At 37.1% G+C, this 14720-nt stretch overlaps 1 protein-coding gene across 3 annotated transcripts in view; it reads right to left on the bottom strand.

The window, feature by feature from the left end:
• Positions 1-14720, bottom strand: part of TRHDE (thyrotropin releasing hormone degrading enzyme) — a 204623-nt gene that overhangs the window by 155162 nt on the left and 34741 nt on the right. For all 3 annotated transcript variants that reach the window (XR_013773960.1, XM_079303633.1, XM_079303632.1), the window contains one exon: positions 11523-11649. Coding sequence is in view for 2 of the 3 variants with exons in the window: in XM_079303633.1 (XP_079159759.1) it covers positions 11523-11649 (127 nt within the window). In the remaining variant the exon portion in view is untranslated. The remainder of the gene's footprint in view (positions 1-11522; positions 11650-14720) is intronic.

Here is a 14720-nt window from a genome sequence, read left to right as displayed (position 1 = left end):
AGGTGTGCAGCCATCTCCAGGAGAGCCCCATCTGTATAACAGTGACTTGGGATGACAAACACCCTGCCCAGCAGTAATGGAAACATCCCTGTGTTCTGAATACTGTGTTCAGCACAAATACAAAACACAGCTCCACACCAGCCACCAAAAGAAAATTAACTCTACACCAGCAAAAACCAGCACACCTAATCTTCTCATTATCAACATTTCCAAAGTCATCACATGCTTGTTAAGACTCCCTATTCCCAGATTCCTGATCCCACAGCGCACATTTCTTGGTTCTGTGATCAGCCTTACACCTGCTATATATTACAGCAGAAATGTGGGAACTGTAGTTTGGGACAGCCCCCATAAAAAGTCTAGCATCTGCTGAACTGGAATTTTATAGATATGTGTTCTTACAGTTTTTATAGGTTTACCATCATAAAGTAAAGCCAGGACATATGGTTGGACAGACAGATTAATATTAAAGGAACATTCACAGACAAGAATATGTAAAATTTCAAGAGGTTAGAACTACATATAGGAAGATTTGCTTTTAATATTTAAAATTACATTTTACTCACTTGTAATGCTATTTTTCTGCATTTCACTATTGAAACATCAAATTATCCTTCAGCTGTGTACTTAGATTTCACCATTTTATACTCCATATCAAAGCTGTCACACAGCAATTGTATTTTGATAGCAAAGAGCAAGCTTTTTTCTTTTTCCCAAGAAATAGACTGACAAAGATAAAACAGTGACTTTCTCTGGGCTGTACTTCCATCCAGCTGTCCCCAAATACAATATAAGCATTGTAGAAAGCTGTCTGTTCACTTTTACTCTGAATGACTTAGAGTGATTTCAAATATCCTTCAGTATCACTTGGCAACATTTTTGTCTTTGGAAGTTTTTCATAAGAGCTACATAAGATCATTGCGTTATCAATCATAACTTGTACGAATCAGACCCTTTTAATCACTTGGAAATTGCTGTATGGTTTCTACACAAAATCCTGGAGATGGCTGGCATGAAGCATTAAACTGCATTTCTAATGCATCTGTTTGTTACTGAGTAACAGCCTGCTTCTTACAATTCAATTGTCTGTGATTACCTTAAGAGAGAAGCAAAGCTTAAAGCATTTCAAGAATGTGGAGAAAAGTTGTCTAGGAATTAATTTTTACATTGCCAGTGAAAAGACATATAATGCATTTTTCTATGTATCTAAGTTATGGCTGACAGTTTTATGAAGCTTTCTGTACTTCCACACCTGAGAATTAGCACCCTAGGAAGAACAGTTCTCAGACCAACTTTAAAGTGGGAAATATTGCAGTCACTTGTATGTCCCTCATATGATTCATCAATACTTAACCATGACAGGATGCAAGTTCCAGCTGCCTACTGTCTCCATGCATACTCAAATTCTATCTGACAACTGAACATTTTATACATGTCTGACCAGCAAAACATCTGCCTGCCCTCACCTTGTAGCACTCTTTGGCTTTCAGCTAAGCTTCTAAATAGGACAACAGAACTGTGGTGCTTCTCCATTCGCAAATGCATTATATGTAAACAGCAATTACAGTGTGCTTAGGTACTACAACAACCATAGAAACATCTCACATAACTTCCTATGAGGAATCCCATCACTGACCTCTGTCACTGTTTGGGAGTCACATCATAAAGAGACACGTGTGATTAAAGTTCTGTCAAATTACCTGTGCTTTTAAAATAGGACTTCAAAAGGAAACCTAGTGTCATAGTGGTGGTGATAGACCAAAACCCCTGCTGAATAAAATACATATCAGGAGTTCTTTCGGCATGATCCATTCCACTGATAAGTTCTGTATTGCTGCAAAGCTCATGATCAATTACAAAGTCACAAACTCAGGGACTATTTGGAAACAGTTTGTAAAGATTTAAGCCCACAAGAGAGACAGCAGTAGCTGCAAAAACTTATGACAAGGGTCTCCAGAATGCACTTCTAAGTTCTTTTGTGCACCTATCCCCTTTCCTCCCATCCACCTTAGGATTTAACTGCCCAATACCATATAAAAGCAGAACAATGTGCAGCAATACCAAACACTTCAAGAAGAAAAAGCAACTGCATTTTTCTAGACTAAAATGTTGCCCAAGTTTAATTTCAGTGAGCAGTAGCAAATGACAAGGAACATATTTTTTTAGTTGAACAGTGGGAGTTGTTTTAGCTTAATACACTTCCTGAAGTGTGCTATCACTATGACAAATACACATCTTCACAAGGACAGCTTTGTTAGAAGTGTTACTGATAAGAATCAGAGAGAGCGACAGAAATCGCAGTCTTCACAGAACTGATCCTGAATCTGGAAATGTTATGGTTTAAATACACAAGCAGATTGCATTTAAATAAATTAGAAGAAAAAATAAAGGAGAATTCATATATAACAAGAGAGAACAGGGAAAGCAAGTTTAGAAGTACCTACCAGAGATCTCCACAGAATTTTAATTAAATTATTCCTTCAATGTCCATATACCATTTTAAGAAGGTTGCCAGCACACAGGAAGCAAAGTGGGGCAAGGGGGAAATGCACAATGGTAATTCACTTGCTTAAATTAAAGTTGTTCAGCCATCTTAATATTTTCATCGTTACACTGAAAGTCATTGGTTTCCATAATGTAAAAATGAAGTTGCTTCAGGCATGGAACTGCAAACGTAGCATAATTCATTGTGTTAGGATATTTTTCAGTTACAATATCCTTAGCAAAAGCAATAAAAGGTGAGCACATACATCCCTTTGAATTTCAGTAGCTTACAGAAACTAGCTAGTACAGGTAGAAGGTTTATAACTAAGCCAGCAGAATTTAGCCAGCAGCAATAGGTTTATTCAGCTCAGTAGCTATACACTTTCTCACATCTTTTGTATGAACAGAAATCCCTGGCCTACTTAAGTCCCACTTTAATGTGTTATGATCTTTTCAAGACACTGTCATAATCTCTTGAAAGAAACTTTGCATGCTTTGTGCTGATATATGAAAATATATCTTTTCTACATCTGTATCTATAGGGTTTTTTTACAGTTCAAAAGTAAGATGTGAAAACTCATTTTTACACATCTACATTAAGATTTTTAACTGTTTCTAATAATCAGGATATTTTCAGTAACCGGTAACTTTTTTCTAACTCTCACTGCATACCTTATAGATTTGTAATGCATACCTTTTAGATTTACTAGGAAGAATATTTCGATTATTTTGAGAGAGAGAGTGTGTATGTGTGTGTGCGTGTTCTACCCTCATCTATTTCCTTCATGGCACAAGGTTCATAGTGAAAAAGAATGTGCTTAATAGGGACAATTACAGAGTTGCCATGATCTTAGCATTACACTGTGTGAATAGGTAACATTCTAAAATACTTACATGCATATTTCAAAACAAGCATAAGAAAATAAGCAAAGCCAAATACAAATCAGTTTAAGTCACGCAGCGGGCAAAGTGCTTCATCATCAGTTTTGCCTGGTGAAACTTCTGTTTCTCAATATAATATATTGGCTGCCCTCAAATCAGCATCTAATGGAAAACAAACTTTGTCACAATACCATCTGGAGGGCATAAAAAACTACCCCAAAGGATCATATACCTTCTAAAACTGAAAACATAGAGAATTAATAGCAACACTTCTTTAGTGCTGCACGGAGGGGAAAAAAAAAAGAGAGAACAAAAAACCAAAACCAATTGTTCTTCTTCTCACTTACTTTTAGCAATGATACTGATAAGAAAAATAAATAAATTCACCTACTCCTAAAGGTCCTAATAATCAGCATGAAACTGATGGCAGGATTTCTTAAGTTGCTGTGAAAACAATTGCTGCCTATGCAAAAGGAGCAACACAATGCAAGCATTCTTAAAATAGTTTAGTCTTTCTGCATGGAAGTTGTCGTCCCAGCCATTTAGAGACTTTGAATAAGAAGGTACAGATTAGCTCTGAAACTACAGTTAAGCATCCTAAATGAGTTTGCTAAGTCTTCAAACAGCAGGCTTACCCTACGAGAAGGAAGGCAAGGAATTACACAAACCCTAACAGCTCTAAGTGCTTCCAGGGAGGGACAGATGCAGGAAAAATGTCTTTTAAGGCTTTCTTGCCTGTCTCGACCAAGGAAATAGGCTGTAGTACGATTTTCAGGCTAAATAAAATCGTGCTTCTGAAATAAGACTCTGAACACTGCCATAACATTACTTCTTCCAGGACTGGAAGCAACAGCAACTATAGTATTCAGCAAACAGGCAGGGCTAAAACTGCTACAGAACACATTTTTAGACAGGAATGGAAAAAAGATTCCATTGTATTGATCTATAGTTCCTCTCAGACTCATTTGAACTTTTTTTTGAGTCCAGCCTGAAACTGAGTTGTTTTCTACTTTTCAAATCAAATATGGGAGGCCAAAAACCACAATGCTGAATGAGAAGAAAATACCAGTGGAAGATATTGCTACTGCTACTGAAGCATGTTAAACTACCTGTCTCAATCAATTCACACCAAACTTTAAAAATAATAGAATTGACCTGTTCTTAAACTGTACATGTGAAACAAAAATTCTGAGTGATCGGTGTCAGTGTCTGATGTGGACAGTCCTATATTCTACCTTCAACACAACACTTTGATTTTGCTGAGTTTCACTCTTCAGGACATTCTCTAACTCACATTTTAAGACAGAAGAAACAGGAGTCATCAAAATGTCCTGGTTTACCCTCCTTCCATTTGAAACTGTTTAAATGAAAACTGGAACCTTCATGAATTGAACTTGAAATTATTTAAAGTTTGTCATACAACTATGAACCAAAATTACAGATAATCAAGCAAGTCAGCAGTAAACTTTCATATTTACTCAAATATTGTCATTGTGAACATGTGACTCCATTACATGTTATTCCATCAGCTTTGTTTATAAATATAAAGTTCTCTTGAAGGTGCTGTTTCAGTAATGCCCAGTGTGTAAGACTGCATAGGGGGACTGTATGTTTCATTAGGCCAACAACAGCCATTTCCTTTTCCACCATAACACAACATTCTTGAGCAGATTGTGTAACACTTCTGTCCTATCTTAGACATAGGTGCTATCAGGTTGCTACCTCAATTACGAGAGAAAAAGCCATTACTTTTTCATTGATACTCTAATTGATAACAATCAACTGCATTACCTACTTCATTCAAACAAAATGGTACAGGTACAATATTCAAAATAAAAAAATTCATGGTTTAGCACATTCTACTGCAGCCCAATCTTCCTACACATTCCCCCAAGAATTCACACGTCTTTTCTTGAGCATCATCTAAATTTACCATAGGATCCTCAGGGATACGATTTATCTTTTTTCTAAATCCTTTTATATTTGTTTTTCTGCCATGTAGCTCTGAGCTTTGCATGGTAACTTTCATAGTGTCACACCATGGACAGAAAGTAACTCTCACATCCTAATGACAAGTAGGCACTAACCTCTAACAAAAACTAATCCTAAAACACACGAAGTTCACTGTGGACCAAAGGCTCTCCTTTAAAATAAAGCTATGGTGGCAGGTAAAAAAGGTCTCAGCTGCTGGTCAAAGTCTCTGATGAACCCTCTTGACTCTCTAATCTAAGAGGTTATTAAAATTGTTCTGTAGCCTCTCTTAAAAATAAAATTAGTTCAAAAGCTAGACATGGTCAATCAGGTATGAGAGCTCTGCTCAGGCAAGTGAAAGGAACTATAATGAAAGCTACTTCTGTCCCAGCTATGCAAAAAGCATTTTGGATTCATGTGCTTTTAGGTATTTAACCATCTCATACCAAGTAGAAGTTCACAGTTTTCTGGTGATTCCTGTAATTTCTATGGGAAATCTGTGTCTGTCAAAGATCTTACCTCATTCTATAAATCCTACAGAAGTATTCACCTTTTCTTTTATCCACCTAAAAGTCAGAGATCAAATTTAAACTATCCAGATTAATTTCCTCTCTGTGTAGTCAAAAGAATACCTTTACTGGTACCTTCTCAGCCAAGATTTATTTCACCTAACTCATAATAAAATGCATGATTTTCTGAAGGCATCTGTGTTTCTCACAATGTAGAGAACTAAGAATAGACACTGCTGAAATTCAGTGCACCCACTTCTACACTGGCACTAACTGCTCAAATGACATACTGAAGAGCAGCTTGGGAAAAATCTATTTACATTCAGATGAAGGATTCTCCTGGCTCAAAAACAGCCCTGACATTTCCAGGGAATCTCCTACAATCTCACATCCTATTCCCCTCTCATAACAGCATCACTCTTCAGGTGTTTTTTTTTATCTTTTTTGCATTTTTTTAAAATTACTCATTGAAAAGCCAAGCTGATTTAGCCAAGTAACCAGTGGGAACACTGTCAGTCTTGGTCACCTTGTTTTTATTATGGGCTGACTGAATTGCTACTGGCTATAATATACCTATCTGAATACTTATCTGAGAGGTATGGATTCTATTCATGTCACAGTTAAGAGAAAATACATTGTTTGTCCCTATGGCTGGAGCCGGAATTTTTCCCCCTGGTGTCCTGACCAGTTTCTGTTTTGAAGTGCTCAAAATGGCCACACTCCAAAGGGAAGAAGTGATACTGTTTCTCTGTGTAGGAATTATCTGCATCAATAAATAGTCCTCTGGGTCCAGAAACATTACACTTGTTTCAAGTAGTTGGTCAAAGACAATAGCAGGCTTCAACTCTGCTGCCTAAACATGGGTGATAGCCCCAACTGAGATGTTCAAAGCTATTAAAAAGCAATAAATCCATGTGAAACTGTCAGATATGGGCCAGCTATGGCCCAACAGAATCTCACCTGGAAGCCAGCAGAACATTATCTAAGAGCTCTCACAATATCCCCTGGCATTTAACAGTACCACTTAATTATGTTTAGGCATATGAATCAAGTTCTTAGTGACTGCTCCCCCACCCGTCCCATTCCAGAAGTTAATTAATGCTTTAATTTTACAGACAGACAAGAAAAAAAAACAAATTATCTTGCTTGGTGTTATACAGTAATTTCAGTTCAGAGGTGGACAGGTGGGAGGAAACCTCACCTTGCTAGAGAGAAAGCATGAGGGTAGCATGAGAAAGCATGTGAAAATTGTAGCATAACTCAAGCACAGAATGCAGGCAACAACATGGAGGTTCACCCCACAAGGCACAGCAGAGACAGGAGGAAGGACAAACAAAGGGGAAGAAAGCAGTAGCACAAGAACTGCTGATGGAGATGATGGAAGATCAAGCAGGGCAGAAGGCAACATTACAATGAATAGGTTAGGAGCATGTCCAAGAGTCAAGCTAATAGTAAAGCACTTAAATCAAAATGAACAGTTAATCACTAGTGTCCACAGCAAGTCACCTGGCTACCACAATAACAGCATCTCAACCCTTTTTCTCTGAAGCTGCAACAACTCACACTGCACCAGGCAGCAGCAATTCTCTGTCACTAAAATACTCACTGTAAACCATCAGGGAACTGTACAGAGGTACATGAGTTTTCTGTAAAAATCAGAACAGGAACATTCCCTGGCTAAACTTCTTCATTCTAATGGCTGAGCTATTTTTTACATCGTAAGAAAGAGTTTAAATTCTTCAGTGATATACTTTAAAAACTGAATCCTCCAAAAATACTCCACAAGCAAATGTTAATGGTCCAGTCTTCCACTGTGCAACATGTTCACTAAATCCCTTGGAAAATCATTCTCTGAGACTTTGCATTCACAACTTCAAAGTGTTTTATGCAGCATAATGAAAATAAAACCATAACATTTTTGCATGAAACAGGTAATTAGTAGCCCAACCATACCTGGAAAGCAAAAAAACCCACCAAATAACCACATAAAATACATCAGATGAAACTCCAATGTTTACTATACAGCAGATCTACAGAAAAGGACCTTAAGAAGTCTGAAAATATATTTCATTTAGGGGTGTTGTTGGAGGAGAGGCTGGACATGATCCAGTCTGGGCTGTATTAAAAGCAGGGTGAGGGAGGGGATTCTGTCACTACTCCACTCTCATGTGACCCCATATGCAGTGGAGTCTTGGTTGAAAAAGCCAGTCAGTCCCTCCACCTCAAACCATTTACAACTAAACAATCACACCTGTCCACGTGGCAAGAGGGCTTGGTTACCTTTTTATTCCCCATAGTGTGACTTTTACTCTGCCCTTTGAAGCCTCACTTTTAAGGTGGTTTCTCTGTTTGTTTTCTTTTTCTTTCTAAATTTCTAAGCTCTGTGCACTTCAAAACAGCAATTGGTCAGGGCTTTAGGGGCAAAAATTCAAGACCTTTCCAGTCTCCAAGACCCTCACAAGAAAAAGCTCTATGCATACAAAGAGATCTTAATGCAGTGCAAACAGGATTAAAAATAACTTTGTGATATAAATACAGAAATATTTTGAATTCACTAGCCATAAAAAAACCCTTCTGCAAATCTTTTTAGATTAAACAGAATTCAATGGTTTATCTACCCATCACTTTAACTGATGTTTACAATGATAGTATTATAGTCTTGGAAAAATCTACGTTTTTTTAAAAGATGCGATTTATTTTTCATTAATGAAATTAACATATAATTATTGGCTTGAAACCTTACACAAGCACATTTCAGCTCAGAGTGCAATGCAGGGGAAAAAAGAAAATACCTACAGGCTAAGTAGAACTTATGTGGAAATGGTTAATTCCAGTTAGAGAAATTCCCAATTCACATTCATTACCACACTTCACTTCAATTGGAAAACAAATCTACTTCACATCATTCAGAAGGCAGCAGAGACCATGTGACATGTAAAAAAAATCTTAGCCAAAACCGTCTGATTGCATGTAAGCACAGCAAGAAATCTTGGTCACCACCAGTCAGGTAGTCAAGAGCAACAGGAGGAATTGGGTCCTGTATAGAACACTGGCTGATTTATCATAAACTCAAGTAAGGAGCACTAGTTTCAAATGCCTTAGAAACAGACCTCAATGACTCAGAAGTGAACAAATGAACATAGATCTTTCTGATACAGCAACACATCTAAAGAGCCTAAAATTGCTCAGATACTGCTACCACATAGAGAGCTCAAATGGATGACCACACAGATTATGAAGTGCTTTGCCAAGGGTGGCAGGCCCCTTGTCCAGGGAGAATCACCTGTAGTGTTCCAACTATAACACAAACAGACACCACTGACAGTAAAAATGCCTCAATCAATAACCAGCACAGCACCTCCATAGTTAACTGGTCAGTATTTCAGCAAAATTATTTTGTAAACATAAATTGTGCTTTCAACCAAAATAATTACATTCAGTTAACTTTCTTTTTGTTAGAACTGCAAAGTACATGAGGCAATTTTAAAAAAAAAAATCTGTTTGAAACAGAACATTTTCTAGAAAACTGTTGACATTAAAAAGCTTTCCAAAGTACATTCTTCATTTTTCACTCCCACTTTCACATTTAGAAGTGAAATTAAAAACTCCAGAAATGCCCCGCTCAAGAAAACAAGCTCATTTTTCTTAAAACCTTAATAAAGTACTCAATCCTTTGCAGTGCTGGCAGCAGTAAATCCTAAGTCCTAAGCTTTTGGAGAGCCCAGGTGTATTTTCAGTATCAACACATCTACCTGATGCACATGCTTTTTCTGTTGCCGTCACTAATGCTCTTTTGTCTTTTCATTTGGGAAATTCTTCAATACTACTGCAAAATCCCTGTCATAGACAGATTCCAGTATTACCCTTTTCAGTCCTTCTATTCACTCATCAGACTACTGCCCCTAACCTTCTAACCTTTGAATTTTTTTCAAGTTTAAAATGAAAATAAAAATTCTACATTCTTTCAGGTTTAAGACACCAACACATGCTTAAACATAGCAATCAGTGTTTGGATGAACTGAAACAAATATACCTGTATTAATATGCCAATTAGTTTTTTAAAAATATTTACATCACTGAGTTTAGAATATTTTCTTCCTATTTACATTAAAAAAATTCAACCTTACTATATTATAAAAAATTATCTCTATAGTAATTATTTTCATAGTACCCCTGCTGAATGGCTGAAGTTTTCATACATTATTTTTTATTAACAATGTTACTGCAAATATTTGAGGAAAAAAAAAATACAGTTTTATTTGTGACTATTCCTCCCATTCTGTTCCAAAAAGATCCAAACTGGAATATATTCACTCACAATGAGATATTTTTAAAAGATATGCCATACCACAATGAAAATTGATATAGCATGTTGGGTTGAAAGATCATATGCTATAATTTTGAAAGACACTCTGATGCAAATACAGTTACTACCCCTGCTGCCAGCTGGCATTCTCAATAAACAACCTGAAGTAATGATGTTTGGAAGTTTAGATGATCTTTGAGATCCCTTTCAACTGAAACCATTCTATGTTCATCTTTTCTATTCAACAAGTTCTTAATTTCCTTCCCTCCAAAATGTTGCCTCCTGTAAGCCTAGAACATCCTCTACAAAACATTAACACACTTGAAGACATACATCAAAGTCTAAAAAAGAAATTTGTGTATACCTAAATATGTCATATGTTTGTTTTACCCATCTGCATATTTCTGTAGGACAACACTGTCCTAGAGAACCTGTTATTAAAAGACACCAAGAAATAAATGCCACAACATACTTATAATCATGCAATACCCTGATCTAGAAACATCAATTACATTATCTATCTCCTACAGCATTAGCTGTAAGTCCAATAAACCTACTCAGCAGGCAAGGGATTTAATGAAATAAACCCTGACTCCCTGGGAGGATCACCTGGGGTTCCAACTCTAACACTTCTGATCAAATGCATGCTCTCTTCCTGCTGCTGAGCAATAGGCTTTTCTGAATCTTCATCAAACATGCTCCAAAGGAGGGAGGGCATAATAATATTGTGGAAAGTATTTAAATGAGTAGGAGACCAACTGATTGTGATGAAAGGGAGGATGAGAAGAAACTATTTTTAAAAAATAATAGAAATTTATGGAGTTTACATTTATGTCACAGTAAAACAAATTCACAGCATTTTTTTCAATAAACAACAAGACAGTAAGCTTGTCTACTAATCATCATTAATAAGCCATATCAGCCATAAAAACTAAAAAGAAAAAATAAGCCCACAGTCTTGCACTGCTAGAGGTTGCCAGTTTCCACAAACATGTTCACTTCTGTTAAGGCTGAGGCACCAAGGTACAAGTATTACAAACCAAACATCTTCCAGTGACTATCTCATAGGAGTAAGGACCAAAACAGACATTGAAAAAACCAAGAAAAACCCAGTCATCAGTGAAAGGTCTCAGGTTCTCTACTCATTGTCTAACAAATGTAAATACTGACTCTTTCCTGCTCCTTTCAGTGCCAGGTTGGAGAAAGTGCAGTTTGGCTTCCTTTCCTCCACAATGAAAAATTTCTTACTTATTGATCCTCCTAAATTCACCCAAACATTTAACTTGAAATCCAATACATTACATTCCTTTACAACAGCTGACTTAATCTCTCATTTCTGGGTTAACTTCACATTCCTTGGGAAATCTTACCTAATTTTGGCAGGGAATAGGGCACTTTAAAATAATCTTCATAAAACTCAATGAGCCTCCTTGTAATATTTAGAGCATAGTCCCCTGATCCTCTTCGGATTGCATCAGGCCTTGCATATAACCGTACCTGTTAAAAAACAAAGCAAAAGTCCAATTTCAGCATCTGCTTCTTAAACCTATCCTATCTGCAGAGGTGAATGAATTTTCCCTTATAAGGAAATATGAACGTCATACATTTGTCAAATCATATCATAGCTGAAAACCAAAACTACCCCAAGTAGAGTTACAAAGTTCAGAAATCACAATCTCCTACTTATTTGTGTTGCCAAATAAAAAACTTGCACTCCTTGTATCCAAATAAACATTCTAAGAAAATACATGTGTTTGCTAGAGATATGATGGAAGAGTGGATTAGTATAATGGTTCTCTGCCTACACTGAATGTAGGCAGGATGCAGTGACTCAGTAGGAGAGAAGTTCATGGTTTGTTAAAGGCACATTATATCAAGCCCTGAAAATATTAGTAGACTGTGAAGAAAAAAAATAATAGTTTTCTTTTCTCCAGCAGTGACACAGTTACCCTCAATGAGCTACGGGAAGACTGAAAAAAACTACCATTTCTAAGCTCATTCATGTACACAGACAATTAACATTCCTGAAACCTCCACGACTGCTTCAGGCCTCGGTTTTCAGAAAGCAGTGTAGTAAAGCTGCTTATATAAGCCACAGAATGCTCTGTTCAGTGAAACACAGCTCACACATTTCAATACCTGGAGTGAACCAAGTGAACAGAACTCACCTTCATATTTCAGCATCCCAGTGTGACCCTGATTAGGGAGGTAGCAGAAAGCACTGCTGGGTTGTTACCTCTTCCCTGTCCTTACAGTCTGTAGTGCTTGCTCCATGCAAAGATGATATAAGGCCTTAGAACTGCTAACCAAAAGGGGACAGAAAGGAGAACCACTTTTCCATCTCCCTCCTCACACTCTGCCTGATGGAAGTAGCATGTGCATTGTCTCTAGTGACTGTGGCAGAAGGTCTCTCCCTGCAGTACATAATGACCTGACATAAATGAGACTCTACTAAATGTCAATCCTAATAATAATATCTGACTCGCCAGTACTTTCTGTGGTAGGATTAAATCCCAGCCAGGGTTCCGAGGAAAGCAGTAGTGCAGAAATCAGAAAATGTCAATTAAAACATGAAGGAGAAATATCAGCTTTGGAACATTTCTAAATGCTCTATTCTGGATTAAGAAAAGCCAATGGGATTTTTAGCTTCAGTGAAAGTATTACCAAGTATTGCTTTACTGCTCTTTTCCTGAACCAGCTCAGTTATCCAAGTGGAAACCAGGTATCAAGCCGAAGTACAGTGTACCTGTCAATTCTTTTAACCCACTGTCTCTTGGCTTTCAGTATGGAGACACATTATTTGCTTCATTACAATGTCCATCTTCGTATTTAATCTTTGTGTTGTATTAGACTCAGTGCACAATCAACCATACATAGTTATCATTCATAATGTAAAACAGGTAATGATGTAGCCTGATATGTAATAAAGCAGACTTCTATAATCATACCTGACAGCACATAGATCATTATCTGAACTTCTCCAAATCACTATTTTTATTTACTGCTTCCATCCAAAGTTAACAGTGACATGTACATTAAATGTTCCCTTAGCTACTAAACTAAACACATGTTTTAACAAAAAAGGTATTAACCACAGCGTTTATGGAAGGATGTTAAGAATCACAATTAGATTTGTGATGAACACTGTTTTGTATCATTAAACCTTTATACACAATTTTGCATAATTGCTTTACTGGCACAGTTGACTGTATCAGCAAATTAGGGGAAAAAAGAATCAGTCAACCAAGTATGCAAAAAAATCATTCAATTTGACAGTGGCCAAATCTGTCCATAATGAGAAGGAGGACAACAGAAGGGAAGAAAATGATAGGCAGATAGAAGAAAAATCAAGGTTCAACTTATTGCATCACAATTAATGTCTCCTGGCATAGGAAGGTATTTAATGGTGTCTGAGATGGAGCCAAGGTACAAAAGCTACAATGCTACAAACTCTCATTTGTCTCCTGCCTAAAGCTGAATGCAGTTTTATTTTGCCTGTAAAGCTTCTCTGGGTGCCTCTCTGCCTGCCCAGAATAGCTCTGGACTGCCAGACCTCCATGGTTGACACCCCTAAGCTGGAATACAGTTCAGAAACTACCCATGCCTTTGCCCAGGTCTCTCAGGAGCTTTAATGCAACAGATATTTTCAAAGCAGTCAACCATCTTCAAATACTGAGTCTTCTGCCTTTCACCCAGCAACCACTGAGCATGAAACATATGGAGAGCCTTAGACATTACAGACCTACCCCAGCCTCAGAAATTCCCTCTTGGTTAGCAGAGAGCTACCACAGGGTCTGTGCCACTGCCTACCTGGTTAGCTGCTCTGGATGACACATTCTGAGGTGCCATTCCCAACGTGAAGGGTTTGGTCCAGAGTTCAGACTAAAGGCTGGCACTTGTAAGTTTGAAACTGAAGCATCTAACATGCACACACTGATCTTATTTCCTTAGATCATAAGAAGATTCTCAGTCAAAAGTATATTCTGCTCCAAACAGGAACTTAAATAAATCAAACAGGATGATGATTAAGACATGAGATTTGTTTAGAATAATTTGTTTGTTTACTACTTTCATTTCAAAAGATAGGCAGTTAGTGTTACTTTAAAACTACACTGGACTGAACAATAATGCTCAAATATTATATACTTTCCCCCAGGCTGTTTGATCACTGTACAAAGAATTTGATTTTACAGTAATTTAAATAAAAGAAAAAACAGTTTTCTGCAAGGTCAGGCCTAAATATGTAACTAAAAGCAGTACATGTTCTCCTACAAAAGACAAACAGGTTTCTAGCATAAGTGCATAATTCATCACTCACTGCAAAGGCACCTACAGCCCTGCAAATATTATTAATGCTCTTCTTCACAATCTTTGCAAGATTAGGTTAGACTATTATTTTTATGTAAGGAAGAGGAGACCAAAGAGAGAATAAAAGTAATTCTGGGTGCCTATCTTGACACCTCTCAATGTCAAGTCTATTTAACAGTTTTATTGCATGTACTTAAAGCACCATTCCCATTACATTCCCATCTTACTGCAGTGGTGAACACTTTATAGAAGTTTTGGCT

This window comes from Erithacus rubecula, assembly GCF_903797595.1.
Source record: "Erithacus rubecula genome assembly, chromosome: 4".
Taxonomy (NCBI): Eukaryota; Metazoa; Chordata; class Aves; order Passeriformes; family Muscicapidae; genus Erithacus; species Erithacus rubecula.
The sequence above is the reverse complement of the archived record's forward strand: the minus strand, read 5'-3'. Positions and strand labels throughout refer to the sequence as shown.